The 18,099-nt window shown below is 53.4% G+C and overlaps 1 protein-coding gene across 2 annotated transcripts in view; it reads left to right on the top strand.

Annotated features, from left to right (window-relative positions):
- Positions 1 to 18,099, top strand: part of DOC2B (double C2 domain beta) — a 30,511-nt gene that overhangs the window by 5,157 nt on the left and 7,255 nt on the right. For both annotated transcript variants that reach the window (XR_014591428.1, XM_083875427.1), the window contains exons 2-4: positions 5,052 to 5,131; positions 11,190 to 11,264; positions 13,411 to 13,520. Coding sequence is in view for 1 of the 2 variants with exons in the window: in XM_083875427.1 (XP_083731553.1) it covers positions 5,052 to 5,131; positions 11,190 to 11,264; positions 13,411 to 13,520 (265 nt within the window). In the remaining variant the exon portion in view is untranslated. The remainder of the gene's footprint in view (positions 1 to 5,051; positions 5,132 to 11,189; positions 11,265 to 13,410; positions 13,521 to 18,099) is intronic.

Here is an 18,099-nt window from a genome sequence, read left to right as displayed (position 1 = left end):
GAGAGATTTGAAGGCCATCTCTAAATTGAAACTGCTGAAAGTCTAATTGCTGCTGACATCAGGGACCATTTAGTGCTGTAAAACATAATTGCATCTCTGAACTGTTCTGAGCAGATAAGTGTTCCTCTGAACACTCCTCCTGGAGAAGACAGAAGAAGCTGATGAGCATCCATCAACCAACCTCATGAAGGAGCAGCTCCCTGCTCCAGACCTTACCCAGGGCTGGCTCCGTGTCTCTAAAATGAAGAAATATGAATTGCTGCAGATTTTAAGTGAAAAACCCACAGCCAGGCAGGGAGCAGCTGCAAGAGAGAAAAGTTGTGTTTGTCCTTTGCTCCTGATCCTCCTGAGCTCAGCCACAGCCATGGATCTGCTGAGGAGGGAAGGTCTCCTGCCTGTGTGCTGGATCTGCTCCCTGCTGGGGGTTTTTGTAGGATTGGGAATGTCCTGCCCTGCTGGCAGCAACAGAGCAGAGTCTGTGATGCTGATGGGAAAGGTGATGCCTCAACATGATGCTGTGCTGCCCCTGGGGCACATCCCAAAACCTCCCAGAGGATCTGATTTCATGGAATAGCTGATGGTAATGCCCACTTTTAGAACTTATCCCATTTCCTCTTCCACTTCCCCAGCGAATCCCGTGGTGATGTCGTGGCTGGAGCTTCATGCCAGAGGTCAGTGCTGCCATCAGGGGCTTTACAGCCCTCAGGGCCTGCAGCTCCTCAGCTCAGCACCTTTGGGATCCATCCCTGACTGCACAGCAGCATCCTGAGTGCATCCAGGCTGGGGGTGCTGGGTGAACTGCAGGAATTGATGGTGCTCTTTTCCAGGATGGTGCTCTTTTCCTGAGGGTTTCCCAGTCCTCAAGCTCTGCCCCACTGTGTGACACTGGTCAGGATGCCAGGGGGGCAGGAGCACACACACAGAGCCACCCCCCAAAATGTTCTCCAGCTTGGAAATGGCAGGAGATAATTTCTGTTCCTCCCGAGGAGTCATTTACCAACATTTTACATGGGGCTGTAAGTGCACAGAATTACCTGCTGCCTTTTCAGGACCTTTAAAATTATCTCCATTGCAAGGGGAAAAATTAAAGCGACGGAAGAATAGGGACCTATCTTTAATAGTGCATTAAAAAATACCCAGCCTGAAGGTTACTGAACCTGTGCTTTCTGTAAGGGAGAGCTAATCCAGACAATCCCCAGCAGTTCTTTTTACTGCTCCTCTCTGATCTCCCTGGCACAAAATCCGTGAGCAGATTATCTTGGGAGCGGCAATGCTGATAAGCAGAGGGACTTAAGGCTTTTGGACTTCTTTTTAATTAGTTCTACAGCGGGGTTTTTGTGTGCACACCTCAACTTTTTCCTGGTCTAGAGCTTTGCTGGGCTTTCTGATGGCAGCCACACCTGCCTTGGGGAAGTGAGGAGTGTGCTCCATCATCACTTCCAGGCTTTGCTGAAGCTTTTTCTCTGAGTCTCAGTGGCTCTTCCATGCCTTGGGATGAGGAATTCTTTTCCTTGGAGCATCCCAGGCTGTGGAGAGGGCGGCTCTGCCAACCTGCAAGGACGGGGGCTGGGGCAGGCAGCAGAGCACAGATTCATCACCACATTTTACCTCTCATCCCACAGGTATAAATAGAAGCTCCTTCAGCCTCGCCTCACCCTGGGCACAGCCGGGAAATGTCAGCAATAAACAATAAATTCCTGCAGGCCTGGCTGAGCCTATGGACACATCTCCTCCTTCTGCTGCCCTCCAATCATCCCCTGCCCCACTGAATTAATCAAAACGCCCAAAGGGGTCAGTGGGAGAAGGGGCCACCTTCCCGTGCAGGTTGTATTTATTTTTTTTGCTTTTAGAGGCTGTGTGAAAAGCCAAGCCCTTCCCATCAATCTGCCCCAGCTCGTGGGGAGGGAGGAGGGTCAGAACCTGCTAATGAGTTCACTTTTCCTAATGGTTATTTTATCATTGGAGCAGAATAATTGTAATAATAATGATACATCCTGCCTGCTGTCTGGAGAGCGCCAAGCTGCCTTTGTGTAAAGCCTGACAAAGGCGTTTATTTATATTTTTTATTTGCAGCCTCTGTGATTAGAGGGCAGTGTTCAGAATAGCCCAGTCGAGTTAAATAATCCTGCTAACATCGCTCTGAGTCTAATTGCTGCCCTTTGCTTTTTTAGGTACTTGCTCCCCTAATTAAGATCACAATCGAGCTGCACCTCCAGTGGGAGGGGGGAAAGCAATTAAAGCAGGGGGGATTGGGTTGCTCTGCAGAGGTTTTGGGCCCGATGCTGCCGGCTGGGGATGCAGAATTCCCACAGCCAGGGCTGGATGTGCTGCTGGGCTTTGCAGGGGTGGGAGCACTGAGGTTATGCTTTGCCCAGCCCTTGGCTCTCTGTGCTGACCACGGGGCTGGGGTGGGGCTCCTGGGGGGTCACAAGGTGCTGTTTTGGGGTGCAGGGGTGGCTCCCACTCCTGGTGTAGCTGGAGGTCTGCTGCCACCTCCTCAGCCCTGAGCTGGAGCTCCAGCCTTGTCTGTGCTGGCTGTGCTTTCCCAGGATGTCCCAGAGGCTGAGGGAACTGTGACCATGTCCTTAATGTGTCCCAGGAGTCCTGGGCATCTGCTGCCTCCTGGCTCTGATGGCAGGAGCTCACTTGCAGCTCCACCTTGTCTGCCAAACCCCAACTTTTCCTCATCCCATTTATCAAACAGCCACATTCTAAAGCAATTAGCACACCTTGTGCTGATGTTTCCACATCAGACGCTTCCTTGGGAATTGAGCCTCACCATCCACAAAAAAAAAACCCAAAAAAAACCAAAAAAAAAAACCCTCTGTGCTTAGAGGAAAACCCCTCCAGGGCTGGAGCAGAGCCAGGGCTGGAGCCCTGCACCCCTGTCTGTGCCCTCCCACCCCTGGCAGCTCCAACAGGAATGGGAAGTGATGGATGTTTGCTCATGGACTGCCAGAGCTGGGAGCAGGACCTGAGTCCCCACCTGCAGGACCTGAGTCCGAGTCCCCACCTGCAGGACAAGCTCCTGCTGCTGTGTGAAGGTGATTTTAGGGTTTTTTCCTGTCTTTCTGGAGCTGGGCTCCCCACTGCCCTCACGCCTGGGGCTCTGTCAGTGTCTCCTGGCCAAACTCAGCCTGCTTTCCAAAGCTTTTTAATTTCTTTTCTAAATTGCCCAAACCCAGGCGGCTGAACCACGGGACCCCCTCCTGTGATAAATATAAAATAACAGCTTGAACTCTGGAGGGCCGAGCCGTGGGGCTGGCAGGAAACGCTGATTAAAGGGCAGGTGGGGAATGATGAGGCTCCCAAACCGAACCGGAGGTTTCGTCTTCCGCTCTTGAGCGAAAAAAGAAAAATAAAAATGCAGATCTGGGAAGTTTTGCTGACTTGGTTTGTTGGAGCCTCACGCTGCCAATCCTTGAGCTGCCTGGGGGTTTACACAGAATCACAGAATCACAGAATGTGTAGGTTGGAAGAGACCTTCAAGATCATCGAGTCCAACCCAGCCCTAACACCTCAACTGGGTCATGGTATCAAGTGCCACAAGTTTAGCTGGGAATTGCCCTGGAAATTTGAGCCAGAGATGAGGCACAAGGTCCAGCAGGTTTGGCCTCACCCCTCATCCTCCCCTGGCAGGTAAAACCCCTCTGATCTGTGACTTACTCAGAGCAGGAGCTAACGTGCCATGAAATTGCTGCACAACCAGGGGGGTACATTATTCTGGCAGAACTCTCCCCGGGTGTTTACTCTGCTTTGAACTCGATATATTTGCTTGGGAGAAATGATGATTGTTTGGGGTTTTTTTCCAGCAGGCAAACCTGTAGCTCCTTTGCCTTTGGGCTGGGAGATCGCTGTGAAATTGCAGCAGGAAGGTTTTGGTCCCCTGAATATCCTTAAACTCCGTGGGTGCCTTGCTGCTATCAATACTAGAGGGGGAAAAAAAATTTAAAAAGCACTTTATTTTCTGCCATAAAGTTTGTCCAACTCCTCCCCAGGCAGCAAACCCTGCTTTGATATTAAGCAAAACGGTTCTGGTTTTTATTTTGGATTTTATTTTTTTAACACGGCAGGAAGGTGCAGTTACCTTGGAAACAGAGTTGGGATGCTTTTTTGGTGGCAGGGCAGCACCCAGGCAAAACTCTTTTGGGAAGGTGGGCATGGAAAAAGTGGGGTTTGCTGTGTCCAGGTAAAGCTGAGCCAGGAGAGAGGATGCTCCATGTCCAGACTTTGGTGTGCAAATCAGGCCTGGGAGCCTTGGAGAAGGTTAAGCCATGTTTTTGGGAAAGCCTGTCTTTTCAAGGCTTTTCCCTCTGCTTTGGATTAGTGAGACGTGCTCAGATCATCCAAAGGGAAAGCATTTCTCAAATCAAAAGGACTTCTGCTGCTGAGGCTCTTGTGGTTTTGTTCTGGTGTCCCATCCCAGGAGACTCTGCCGTTCCTGGACCCTGAGGATGCCATAAAGCAACGCTGCGCTGATTAAAAGCTGTTGGTGTTTTTCATTTTTAACCAGAAAAAGTCTTTCCATCCTCCCTGGGTTTAATTTACAGTTTGCAGCCAGATTGGAGCTGGGAAGGGATCCCACTGGTGGCTCATTTGTTTGAAGGTGTCACTATACAAATACACGTTCTGGGAATTGCCAGCGGCGCCCGAGGGGAGGATGTGCCAACAGCAGCTCTCAGCTGTGTCCCTGCCATTCCCAAACCTTCCCTGGGGACACTCCTCATCTCCCTGGGGACAGCAAGCTGCTGGCTGCAGTGAGGGATGGGGATAACCGAGGTGAAAGCTCAGGGAAGCAAAGGCTGTGGTTTTGAGTGAGCTGCATCCACTCATCCCTCTCACTCCTCTCTCCCAGGGCTGTGCTGGCCAAGCTGGGAACGGCCACCAGGCTCCCAGCACGAAGCCACGTTTCATAACAGGGCTCCCAGCAGGATGCTTTGTGTTTTATAATGTCTGCAGCCTGTTCTTTAGCATCTCCACACTCCTTTTGTGCTCCGAGGGGGAGCAGCCCGTGCCTGCTGCGGGTTAATCATGTCTCTCCTCCCTTGCAGCCACGCTGGGGACGCTGGATTTCAGCCTGCTCTACGACCAGGAGAACAACGCTCTCCACTGCACCATCAACAAAGCCAAGGTACGGCTCAGCCCCCGGGGCTGTGAGGGCTGAGGACTGGCTGTGCCATGGGGGAAACCCAACTCATGGCTGTGCTGAGCATCCCTGAGCTCCACCGGGCTCCGGCTTCCTTCCATCCATCCATCCATCCATCCATCCATCCATCCATCCATCCATCCCTCCATCCATCCATCCATCCATCCCTCTATCCATCCATCCATCTGTCCATCCGTCCATCCATCCATCCATCCATCCATCCATCCATCCATCCATCCCTCCATCCATCCATCCATCCATCCATCCATCCATCCATCCATCCCTCTATCCATCCATCCATCTGTCCATCCGTCCATCCATCCATCCATCCATCCATCCATCCATCCATCCCTCCATCCATCCATCCATCCATCCATCCATCCGTCCATCCATCCATCCATCCATCCATCCATCCATCCATCCCTCCATCCATCCATCCATCCCTCCATCCATCCATCCATCCATCCATCCATCCATCCATCCCTCCATCCATCCATCCATCCATCCATCCATCCGTCCATCCATCCATCCATCCATCCATCCATCCATCCCTCCATCCATCCATCCATCCCTCCATCCATCCATCCATCCATCCAGTGCCATGGGGGAAACCCAACTCACGGCTGTGCTGAGCATCCCTGAGCTTCACCAGGCTCCAGCTTCCTTCCATCCATCCATCCATCCAGGCTGTGCCATGGGAGAAACCCAAACTGCAGGTGTGCCAAGCATCCCTGAGCTCCACCTGGCTGCAGCATCCATCCATCCATCCATCCATCCATCCATCCATCCATCCATCCCTCCATCCATCCATCCATCCATCCATCCCTCCATCCATCAATCCATCCCTCCATCCATCCCTCCATCCCTCCATCCATCCATCCATCCCTCCATCCATCCCTCCATCCATCCATCCATCCATCCATCCATCCATCCCTCCATCCCATCACCTCCACCCTCTCCTTCCCCTCCACCCCTCCTGCCTCTCAGGGCCTTCCCAGCTAGTGGAGAACCGGCTGCTGATCCTCTGTGAGGAGCTGGGATTGATGCCTTTCCGCGCAGCCCGTCCCGATGTTGTTATTTACTGTGACCGGCTGCCGGTTTATAAATGGCTCTTTTAAATGCCGCTAATCACGGCCCCCGAAGTGCTGCGCCTCAGCGCCTTTGCCGCCTGCGTGATTCAGGCAATTAGGGGACTTTTTTTTTTCCTCATTTGGGAGCAAAAACGGGGAACTGAGGTCCTGGTTCTGCCTCGGGGCCTGTGGAAGGTGCTGCTGGGTCCCTCTCTGCATCACCCAGTGATGACCAGAGAAATGAGAGCTCCAGATGGGTTAAGAGGAAAGGACCTCAATCCCTGCAGAGTTTGGGAAGGAATGGACAATTTTTACAGAAGGCAGGAGGAAGTGGTTGTGAACTGAGCCCCAGAGGGTCAGACCAGGCTGTTTGCCCTCACAGGATGCTCCTCTCTCCCCTCCATGGCTTGTCTGCAGCCCCCATTCACAGCCTTCTCCACGTCTGGAATACAAGCACCAAAAGCTGGATTTTGGGGATGAGATGTGGCCCAGCACTCCTGGAGCTGCTCCAGGGCCAGGGCAGCACCTCCAGCTCCCAGGCAGGGCAGGGCTGAGGCAGACAGGGGGCTCTGCTCCCCTCCCTGTCCCCTGTGGCTCCACCGGCAGCCGCTGGGTCAGGCTTCCCTGGGCGCAGGCGGGAGCGGTGCCAGGGAGGAGGTTTCTAATTGCCTTTGGAGTGGGTGGAAGACAAGGGGAGGAAGGAGAGCTCTGGGCAGCCACTGATGAATCTCAAATCAGCAAGAGCACAGGCAGGGCTGGCAGAGGAGAGGCCTGGGCCCTGCTGTGCCCACCCAGGGGGTGTGGGGGTACCCCAGCATCGCCCCTGCCCACGGGCAGGGCACAGCCCCCCTGGCCACGCTGACATTCAAGCTCTCGAGTTCCTGTTCATTTCCATTCTGCTCTCATTCTCCCATTTTTTTTTTTTCTCTTTTATTTACATTGCCATCTGCTCGCTCTCATTTCATCCCTCGCCTGCGGAAAGCTGCCAAAACTTGACTACAGAAAGGTAAGGAAGGGCCAGGGCCCCGCTGCTGGCAGCGCCGGCCCCGGGGCTGTGACCAGCAGAGGAGGAGATGGGGGAAAGCCCCAGCAGTGCTGGGATGTTGTTTACCCCTTGGAGCAGGTCTGTGTCACCCTCCAGGGACAACGCCCTCAGGATGAGCCCAAACTCCAGCAGCTCCTGGAGCCTGGGTTGCTGCCAGCAGCCAAACCTGGGCTATTTCAGCTGCGTGAGACACGTTTTCCTTTCTCTCTGATAACCCCAGACAACCTCCCTCTCTCCCTTTATTCTCTCTATTTATTGTTTTTTTAATCCCCAACACTTTTTATATCTGCTGCTGCTCCTCCCGAGTCCCGTTATCAGCTCCTGGGGAGCAGGCACCAGCAGCAGCTTCAATCCAACCTGTTGTTCTCCACCAACAATTCCCTCCTCTGCAGCCTTCAGCTGCTGGAGGCTGGGACACTCACTCCACGTGGGAATTCACCCTCGTGCTGTGCCTGGGAAGAGCTGAGAAGGTGTTTCTGAAGCTTTTCTGAGGGGTGTAAACTCACAGCAGGATTTTTGACATTCTGGGTGTCACTAGACAGGTGGGAGCAGGCAGGAAGAGGGAAAAGCAGACAGGAACAAGGAGGAAAAGGCAGGAGAAGCCAGGAAAAGGCAGGAAAAGGCAGGAGAAGCCAGGAAAAGGCAGGAGCAGCCAGGGAAAGGCAGGAGAAGCCAGGAAAAGGCAGAAGCAGCCAGGAAGAGCCAGGAAAAGGCAGGAGAAGCCAGGAAGAGCAAGGAAAAGGCAGGAGAAGCCAGGAAGAGGCAGGAGCAGCCAGGAAGAGCCAGGAACAGGCAGGAGCAGCCAGGCTGGCAGCATCACCTCGCTCTGATGGCTCTCGGTGCTGGCAGCAGCCCCGCCCGTCACACTTCAGGCACGGCTGAGCTCAGACACGTTGTAGCTCAGCTCGGATCAATAAGAGAATAAATCAGGGCATTGTGGAAGCTCATTCCTGGACTGCAGGAGCAGCCAGGCTGGCAGGAGGGCTCTCCCTCTGCCCTGCTGCCCTTGCACAAACCCTGGGACTGTGTGGATCTCTGCTGGACTGGGTGGGACAGAGCTGGGATGGGCTGGGCATCTCCCCCTCCTAGAAATGTGCTGGGCATCTCCTCCTCCTCCTGGAAAATAGGATGGAAAAGGATTTGATGAATGTGCAGGCACCTGGTTTTGTGCCCTGCCTGTGAGGGGTCTCACTTTGTGCTCAGTCCTACAGTGCCCAATCTGCTATGGGGGATTTACAGGGGCTTGCAGCAGCAAGACACACCAGGCTGTGCTTTTGGGAAAAAGGTGCCTGGGAGAAGCCTCAGGGGGCTGTAGGGCAATGGTGAAGGAGCTGCTGGCCCCTCAACAGCTGCTGCCTGTTGGAGCATCCTTGGGCAGCTCTCCCTGCACCTCTGGCCAGAAAACACCCAGGAGTTTCCACCCCAGTGAGCATTTGGCTGCTCCCTCCCTCCCTTCCAGCCCAGGTCTGCACTGAGCATTACTTATGTATCGACTCATAAATATTTATCACTGCAGGGAAATTCCTCCAGCTGTCTGGCTCCTCTGGGCTCTCAGGGTGGAAATGCAGTTTGCCCCCTTTCAGGATGGGATGCCTCAGCCTGGGAACCATCCAGGCTGGTGGTTTTTTTGGGGTTTTTTTTTGGGCAGGCAGCTGGTTGTGGGGTGAGGAAGGATGGAATGAATCCATCTTCTGTGATTTCTGGACGCCTCTGGCGTGGCATTAATCGGCAGCCCGATTAGCCCAAGTTGTAATTAAATCCTATTGATTAGCTAAATGTCACTGGCACGGGGAGCAGCTGGCAGAGCCTGGGATGCAGGGAGCTGGAGATCTCCCTAGGATTGCAGCAGAGATTTTGGGGTTGGGTAAAAGAGGAGGAGAAAAAAAAGATGAAACTTTAATGTCAGGTCCATAAATCAGGAATAGTTGGAGTCAGGGAGATGCCCCAGGTGGATCTGAGGGGGGACTCTGTGCCTTGTCTCTCTCATCCCTCTTGGAGAAGCTCCAGGCTGGTGGTCCCTCCACTCAGGGGCAGCAGTGTGGGAGCTCCCTGTGGCAGGGATCACCTCCCCCAGGAGCAGCCTTGCAGAGCAGAGCCCTGTTAAATTCAGCTGTTTGTGCCAAACACGTATCAAGTGACACGGGAGGGAGGTAGACGTGACATTAGGAGCCATTTTCCAGGCTCCTGTCACTCCATCTTCCATAGCACATCTATTAAAAAAGCCTTTAATAGCCTCCTCAGAAGGTAATTTAATTGAGCTGAATTGATGGGTGAATTACAGAGCTGCCTGTCATTCTCCATCCATTTTCCTGGGAATCTGCCTGCTTGGATCTGATTTCATTTGCTGTGCAGCCCGGGCAGGTTGGGCACCTCTGACCAGGGAGGTTGGGGACAGCACCAGTGGATTGTGCAGGCAATTCCCTGCGGAGTCTGGGGACAGCCCAGCTCCTTCCTGCCCTGTCTGCCCCATCCCCATCATCTCCTGGACCACAAACACCACCCCAGAGGCTGCACTTAAAGCTGAGCTGGTTCACCTCCATCCACTGCTGATATTTTTATCCTTTTGGCTCTGCTGTAGAAGCAAAATCCTCTTTGCTGGGCACCATTTGGCCTCCCTTGCCCCAGGGCAGCAGGTTTCTCTCTGTAACAGAACCTTTGCTCCAAATCAGAGACACTCCCAAGGTCAAGGAGCATCCTGGACCAAACTGTGCAGCTCAGAGAGGCTGCTGTGGGTCAGGCTGGGTGAGTTATTCCCTCCCAGTGAGGCATGGCAGCGATTCCCCCAGCATTTCCCAAACCCTGGGTGATTACATCCCTCCTGCACACAATTCCACCAGCACTCCACACAAATGCTTCCCTGCCGCTGCATCCCTGGCAGCTGCAAACACTCATTATCCAGGCACTCTGCTCCTCACAAAAACAAGGGTGTGAGGACTCTTCAGCATCCCCCAGCCTTGTCTCCCTGCCCGGGCTGGAGCCAGGATTGGATGGTACCTCTGCAGAGCAGCCCAGCTCTGATCCAGGCACAGGATTGCCTTCAGCCAGCCCAGCAATAATTCCTGCAGGGATCCCACAGCCAGGCTGGAAATAATCCAAGGGCTTCCACGATGGAGCCGTTCTCATTTCTACTTAGGGCTGGTGAAAATTAGGTTCCATTTTTCACTCTCCTCACTCACTTCTCTTCCCTGTGGAGTTTTTTTTTTTTTTTTTCCATGTAGTCTGTGCAGGTGTGGCTTTGAGCTGGGTTTGTGCATCACCCCTGGATAATTTTCAGGGGGTTTAGAGGAGGAACAGAGGCACAGTTTATGCCTTACCTGTGCAGGGCATCACTATCACAAACCTAATCCATGTCATCCTTGGAGAGCTCTGAGGGTCTTGTAGAAAACCCATCAAGAATGGCCCCAGAGAGTGTTTCCTTGGACTGGTGCTTCTGCAACCCCAGATTTCTCTGTGAGCACCACAGCATTTGGCTGGCACCAGCCTCCCGCTGTCCTGGAGCTGTTCTTCCTTAATAACCAGGAGTAGGTAGGTGCTATCACACCCTCTGGGAGCGCTTGGAAGTGGCACCACAACAGCAGAGGTGTGTGTTTGCTCAGCAGCAATTATTAAATGACAGAACCCTGTAATTTCAGACCTGGCAAATCACTGTGCTGATTCTCTTCACCCCCAAATTAATCGTGATGAGGGTGACAGAGTCAGGGAGGGAGAATGGTGCACCATCAGTTCCCACAGCTCCTCCTGGAATTCTGGAATGCTGAGCCTGGATCCTGCAGAATCCCCTCCTCCTCCAGGCCTGGGGAAACCACAGCTGCTCCATGGACCAGTGAGATCCCACAGGATAAAAGCAGGCTGGGCTCAGTGAGGCCACCCTGCCTGCCCAACATCCCACTGTCATTCTGATCCCTGATTTTTGCTCTTCCCTCTGCAGGGCCTGAAGCCAATGGACCACAATGGTTTGGCTGATCCTTATGTCAAGTTGCACTTGCTCCCTGGAGCCAGCAAGGTGAGAAAACCTTTTCCTTCCTTTTCATTGGGAATGAGGCCTGGGAGAAACTCCTCACCCAGGGGCCATGGGCTGCTGCACCCAGACCTTGAATCTTCTGAGTAAAAGATGCTCAGAGAGAGCAGAAGGTGAGAATTAGGGTTGAATCCATCCTTACAGAGATGGAAAATGCCTTTCTGGGAATCCACTGGCTGTCAGCCAGGTGCCAGCCCTGATTCCTTCCCAGGCCGGGAAGCACCGAGTGAAAAAATCTCAGCTATAAACAAATCAGACCCTTTTAATTTCCTTTTCATTTTTTTTTTCTTTTTGCCCGTATTCTTTTTGCATTTAAAACCCCTCAGATCATAATAAAGCAGAGTATAAATCATAAGGGAAATATTTCCATCTCCTTAGGTTCAGGGCTTGCTGGAGAGAAGAGTAATTAAAGATATTGATGTGTGGTGAGAGCTCGGCGTAAGTGACGGGGATGTGGAATTTAAATGCTCGGTGTGTGTGTGTTAGGAATATTAATTACACTCTTATTCCACACGAAAGGAAAGACCTTTTTTTTTGGGGGGGGGGGGAGGAGGGAGGTGTATTTACCTGTTACGGTTCAGTTGGATTAATTCCTGATGCTCAGGGCGGCAGAGGGAGTTTTTCACCACATCCCGAGTTTTGCGCTGCAAACAGAGCCGGGAGCGCTTTCATCAGCGATATTATCACTCATTTCCATGTCTTGCAAATCCATTGATCAGCCTTGCTGCTGGAGCTGGTGGAGCCTGGAGAGGCAAGAGGGGAGGGGACACAGGAGCTGCAGATCCACAAGCCATGGGGGAACCTCTCCTTGTCCCCTCTGCCCCTGGGCTGCTCCATCTCTGTGCTTTGCTCCAAACAGCACTGCCCGGATCTGCCCTGGGAGGATTCTGGATTTGTCCTGGGTTGGATGTTCCTGCACAGTTGTTCCAGCAGCAGGACAATCCCTGAGCCCCTCAGGGGGTGTTTCCATCCCAAATTTGGGCTCTCAGGCACCTGTGGGTGTGGGAAGCAGAGCTGGATTCATTCCCCATGCAGAGCTGGTTGCTGACTCCTGAGTCATTCCAGATGGGAGAAAAAAGGCACTCCCGGAGCTCTGCTCCTCTGATCTCACCCGTGTCCCTTCCCAGGGCAGTTTGAGCAGCTGGGTGATGTTCATCATCTCACCCCGTTGGCTAAACCCACTTTCCTTCCCCATCCCTGGAGCCCCAAGGATCAGGATCTGGTCCCTGCAGGTCTGAGCAGGCTGTGGGTGCCACTGGGGCCCTTTCCTTGCTGTCCTTGTCACTCAGAGCTCACAAATCCAAGGTGGGGGGTGCAGCAGCTTCCCAGAAAGATCCACGAGACAACCTGGAGATATTGATGTGCTGAGAGCTTCTTATGCCCAGCAGCAGCTGAGGCAGGGATTGAGTTGTCTGACACCTAATTAGAGGGAAAATTGCTGCTCTGCCAGGCTGTGCCAGGCTGGGAGCCTGGTGGAGCAGCCCGGTCTGCAGCCTCAGCCTCTTTTTTCTGCTCTCCCCAGAAGTGAGCTGGGCTCAGGGACTAAGGAGATCTGTGTCCCCTGAGGTGGGGAGTGGCTGTGTGCCAGGATGTCCCATCCATGCAGGGGACACAAGCCCTGCTGTCCCCATCCTCCTGCTCAGCAGAGCTGCTGGAAGGAGCTGCTGGTGCTGACAAAACGCCTGTCAAGGAAGTTGTTTGGAGTCAGGCAGGATCAAGAGCTGTGCTGGGAGCAGGAGTGCAAACAAACAGCCAGAACAGCGAATCAGCATTTTCTGTTGAATCCAAAAAGGATTTTTTTTTCCCCTCCCTTGCTCTCTCCTACTGCGTAAATGAAATCCCAGTCCGTGCTCTGCCAAGGTTCCCATTTTGCTGGCTCTTCCCAGGATGCAGGACGTGGGGTTGGGTTGGTTTGGAAATGAATGAGTTGCTGGTTTTTGCTGGATTTGGGGTGGATTTCTGCCCCACAGCACTGGGGCAGAAGAGTGACAGCACCTATTGCCCCTTCACCTCCAAGCTGGGCTTCCTCCCCTGCCCAAACAACCTCTTGAGGCTGATCCCACCGAGCTCAGTGGGATCAGGGGGATCAGTGGGATCAGGGGGATCAGCCCCACCTCCTTCTCTTTTCCAGGCCAACAAGCTGAGAACCAAAACCCTGCGCAACACCCTGAACCCCACGTGGAACGAGACCCTCACCTACTACGGCATCACCGACGAGGACATGATCCGCAAGACGCTGCGGTAGGGCCCCATCCCGGGGGGGGCATGGAGCCCTTCCCCTCCCTCAGCACCATCCCAGCTGTCCCTCCCCACCCCAGTGACCATTTCACACCGGGACCCCTTTTCTCAGCCCCACCAAAGCTGCTCAGAGCAGAGCAAGGCAGAGTCATCCCCCAGCAAAGAGGTTTGTGTGCTGTGCATCCATCACCTGCAGAGCCACTGACACCTGGTTTACAGGCAGGGGTGGCCAGTGAGGAGCCTGTTCCTGCTGCATCATTAACTTCAGGACTCTCTACCTGGCTCCTGCCTGCAGAGCTGGTGTGGTTTGGGTTTAACCTCTTTGTGCCCAGCTCTCACTGGTGCATGTTGAAGCTTTGAGGTTGTGTCTTGCTGAGGAAATCTATCCAGGGAAGTTCTGGGCTCCTTTCAAAGCTGAGGGTTTTTGTGAGAAAGCTGGAGGCATCTGTGAATTGTTGCCCAGCTAAACAAAGAGTGTAAGTCTTGCTTTTATTATTTGATTTTGTTGGTTCGGTCTGTGCATTGAACATCTCCCAGGGGCTGGGAGTGGCTGTGTGAGGATGGAGGTGGGCAGGGGCAGAGCTTGGAACGATGCTCTGCAGGGAGCAGACACCTGTGAATGCCAAGATATTTGATGTTTTGGCCTCTGTCCCACCTGGATGAGGGCAGGAATGGTGGGCAGCCTCGGCTGCTCCATCCCCACACTGATCCGGGGCCGTGCTGCAGGATTTGCTGTAAGATCCACTGTCAAAGAAAGGATTTTTGCATCCTCCTCCAAAGACTCAGGGCTTTGCCAGCTCCGTGGCTGGAATCCCACCCTCCTCATTTGCAGGTTGCCCTGGGAGTTGGTGATTTTCCTCGTGCCAAGAGCACAAATCTGCCTTGGGAAAGGTCCTGCTTGGAGGTGCAGCAGGGCAGAGCCCACCTGTTGTGTGCAGGGAGAGGGGAAATTCAGCACCGTGGGTTCATTATTTCCCTTGGTAAACATTAGTCATGCTGCAAGTGCTGCAGGCTGGTGGGGCTGGGAAGCCTCCAGTTTGTTGTTGTTATTGGTGGGTATTTTTTTCACTGCAGGCTTTGAAGTTTGCAGCCTCCTCGAGCGTGGAAATGGGTTTGTGAGGAGGTGCTGGCTCAGTTGTTTGCTGGGAGGGGACAGGGAGCAGGAGGGCTGGACCTCCCACTCTCTCAGGGCTCTGGGAGCTGCTGCTCCCTTGTTTATCCTGCAGGCAGCAGGGAGCTGTGGGATGGGGGATGCACCAAAAAAATGTGCAGGGCTGGATTTGCCTTTCTCCCCACAGGAATCCTGTGCTGCCCCATCCCATTCCTGCCTGCCAGCCTGGGTGCTGTGGAGCTCCTTGTGCCCTCCCCAAAGCTCAGAACTGTGCAGGGACCCATAGCCCACCTGGGACCCTCAGTCTGCAGGAGAATGTGTCTGGATGGACTTTAAAGATAATCTCATTTGGGCAAGGACATCTCCCACTGTCCCAGGCTGCTCCAAGCCTCATCCAGCCTGTCCTTGGACACTTCCAGGGATCCAGGGGCAGCCACAGCTTCTCTGGGCACCCCCTGAGGGCCTCCCCACCCTCGCAGGGAAGGATTTCTTCCCAATATCCCATCTGAACTGACCATCTGTCCGTGTTCTGGTGTGGCTGGAGCTGTTTGCTCTGAGCTGGCCTTTCACTCTCCCAGTGCCACTTCCCACAGGAAACACCTCCATGCACTGTCCTGCCTGGGGTGCTCTGCTTCACCCATCCATCTCCTCCTCCAAATATCTCCTTTTCCACCAGGAAAACCCAACTTCAAAGCCAGGAGGACTCTGCTTTTCCCTGTGCTGATCAGGAGGGGCTGGTGCTGCTTGAAAGAGCATCAGTGATGCTCCCCCTGGGTCCGGGCAGTGACCATTCCCTGGGAGCATCCCCCGTGCTGAGCTGGGCAGGGAATGCAATTCCAGAGTCTCTTTAATGTGGAAATAAAGGTGGAGATCAAAGCTGCCAGGGAAAGCTTGAAAAGCACCCAGGAATCTTCCCTGCCCACCTGGTGCTGGGGACGTGTCCAGCATGGATTGGAGGGGCAGTGCTGGCGTGGGGCACTCTGCAGCATTTTTTGGAGGGGATAAATGGGATTTATCAGAGCAGCTGAGAGTAGGGACATCCTGCAGAGCTGGGTGTAGGATCCCCCCCTGCCCAAGCCCCCCAAAACCCTGCATGGCCTTGTACAAAGTGACTTTGCTGTCACAGACCCCAAGAGCCATCAAGGTTCACCTCCCCAGGGTGAAGGAGAGGTGAAGGCAGCCCAGCTAATGGCACTGGCAAAGCAGGATTTTGTTAATGAACCAGCCCCCTCAAAACCCAGTAGATATTTGGGATTTCAGCGAGCGCGGCAGGTGGGAGGATCTCAAAAGGTCTCATCCATTCATTGAATTAAATATCCCTGAGTGTAGCCCAAGGCTTAGCAGGGATGAAACCACCCACCAGCCTGGGAAAAGGCAGGTTCAGAGCCATGTAAAACACACTGGAGAGCACAGATGGATGGGATTGGGGACAGATTCCCTTCCACCACCACGGGGGGGAAATCCCACCCTGGAGCCCCCATTCCCACCTGGACTCTGACCACAGTGTCAGGGGCAGGCAGAGAAATACTGCAGGCCCAACTGCAACAGGCAGAACACAATCACCTCCATTTAAATAATGCATGTAAAATCAAATAAATAAATTGCATTCATAATAAATACCCGAGCTGGCCAGATATTGGATACAATTATTCATATCCAGATCTATTGGCGAGGTGATGCATTATTCATGGGGCGCTCAGCTAGCCCACGGATGCCAGGAATTCTTTGTTTAATCATGTGTTTGACAAACATCATGACTCATTAAATGTATTATCCAGAAAATAGTATTTGATCAGGACTAATGGGCAGAGTGCAGCCACTTCAAGGTTTTGGGGGTCCCAAATTGCTTTGCTCTGGGTGAATGAGGCGGGTTTGGAACTGCAGGTGCACTTGTTATTACAGCTCACCTCTGCTGTGGTTTCTGTGCTCAGGCTTGGAGGCATTTTGTGATGGAGCCCATGATGGGATTCTCATTTTGTTTTCTGGAGAAAACTGGGCCTTCCCAAGATGTTATTTTGTCTCCTCGCCTGGCCTCAAACCGAGCCAGCATTGCCTGCTCCCCATGGAGACCCTCCTGTGTTGCCATAAGGGATCTTAGACAGAGGGGACGCCTCTCAGGCTCTGCCCTGTGTGTTTTGGTGGGAAAGGCTCCTTGCTGACCCCCATTCCTCCTTTCCACACTGGGCGAGAGGCCGAGGAACTCGTGTGAGGGAGCAGAAGCCGTGAGTCAGCTGCTGGAGCTGTGCAGTGAGTCAGGACTGTAACCCAGGAGCCCGGGCTGAGTAGGAGGGAGGAGAAGTTTAATGAGCAGTGATTGTTCATTTGCTGCTCAGTTTCCTTCCAAGGTGGTTTTCCCAGCCCTTAATGTAAAGATCAGGACCCCACAGGGAGGATATCAGATGAAACACGGGGCTGGAGGGATTGGGATTAATAAGGGGAGATGAGAAAGGGGTGAAGCTCCAGTTACAGGGATGGAAGGTGAACGAGGCTGCCAGAGGCATCTCGTGCTGTTTGGGGCTGATTTTGTAACCCAAGGCATAAAAATTCCATCCCGTCGATGTCTCGTAATAAAATCCAGGCTGGTGTGATTGCATTGTGCCTTTTTCCAAAGGGAGGGCCAGGGCTGGAGCTTCCTGCTCATCCCACTCAGTGACTGCCTTCACTGATGGGCCAGGGCACTGCAGGGCTGGAAATCCCATCCCAGGGGGATGTGGCCAGAGGTGCCACAGGGAAAACAGGGCTGGGAGAGACCTGGAGGTGTTTCCAGCACAGTTCCTGTGCTGCTCAGGGCAGTGGCAGGGCCCAGGCCCTGCAGATGTGCCAAAAACTCCTCCCCAAGGGATTTCCCATGTCCCTGAGGGCTCTGAAGCAGGGCCCAGTGGGGTCTCTTCCAGTGTGACACTGGAGATGCTCTCCCTGCCACCACCACTGGAGTTTTCCACGTTTCCTTCCTGGGCTTTTACCCGTCCTGAGGCTCCTGAGTCCTCACAGCAAAGCAGGATGTCGTGTTTGGGATCCTGCTGTGCCTCTGGGGTGTACCTGGATGTTGTCAGGAGAATTGTTATCACATTTTTAAGAGGTAAACCATCCCAAATCCTGAATGCCCAGGAGCTGGGACCACTCCACAATTGCTGGGTTCACACAGATCCTGGGAGTGAGTCCATGTCCCCTCCTGTCCCCTCCTGTCCCCCCAGCTCTGCCCAGAAGGGACAAGGTTCCACAGGCCTGGCAAGTGCAATGTTGGCTCTGGAGCTGCTGCTGCTGCTCCTTTGTTGTTTTTTTTTCCTTTCAAGAAAGAGGAGAGGAATTGGGGACTATTGTGCCTGCGTTTGAGATTCTCTTTGAGGATTTTATCATTGTGGTGGGGTGGTTTTTCCCCGTGGGTATCTATAGTAACGCTGCATCCAGCCTCAGGTTTCTGGAGAGCAGCACTCCCTGTTTTCCTGCTCGTTTCTTTTTTCTCCCAAACCC

This window comes from Zosterops lateralis (genome assembly GCF_965231275.1).
Source record: "Zosterops lateralis genome assembly, chromosome: 19".
NCBI lineage: Eukaryota > Metazoa > Chordata > Aves > Passeriformes > Zosteropidae > Zosterops > Zosterops lateralis.
This window is presented reverse-complemented; position numbering and strand designations above follow the sequence as displayed.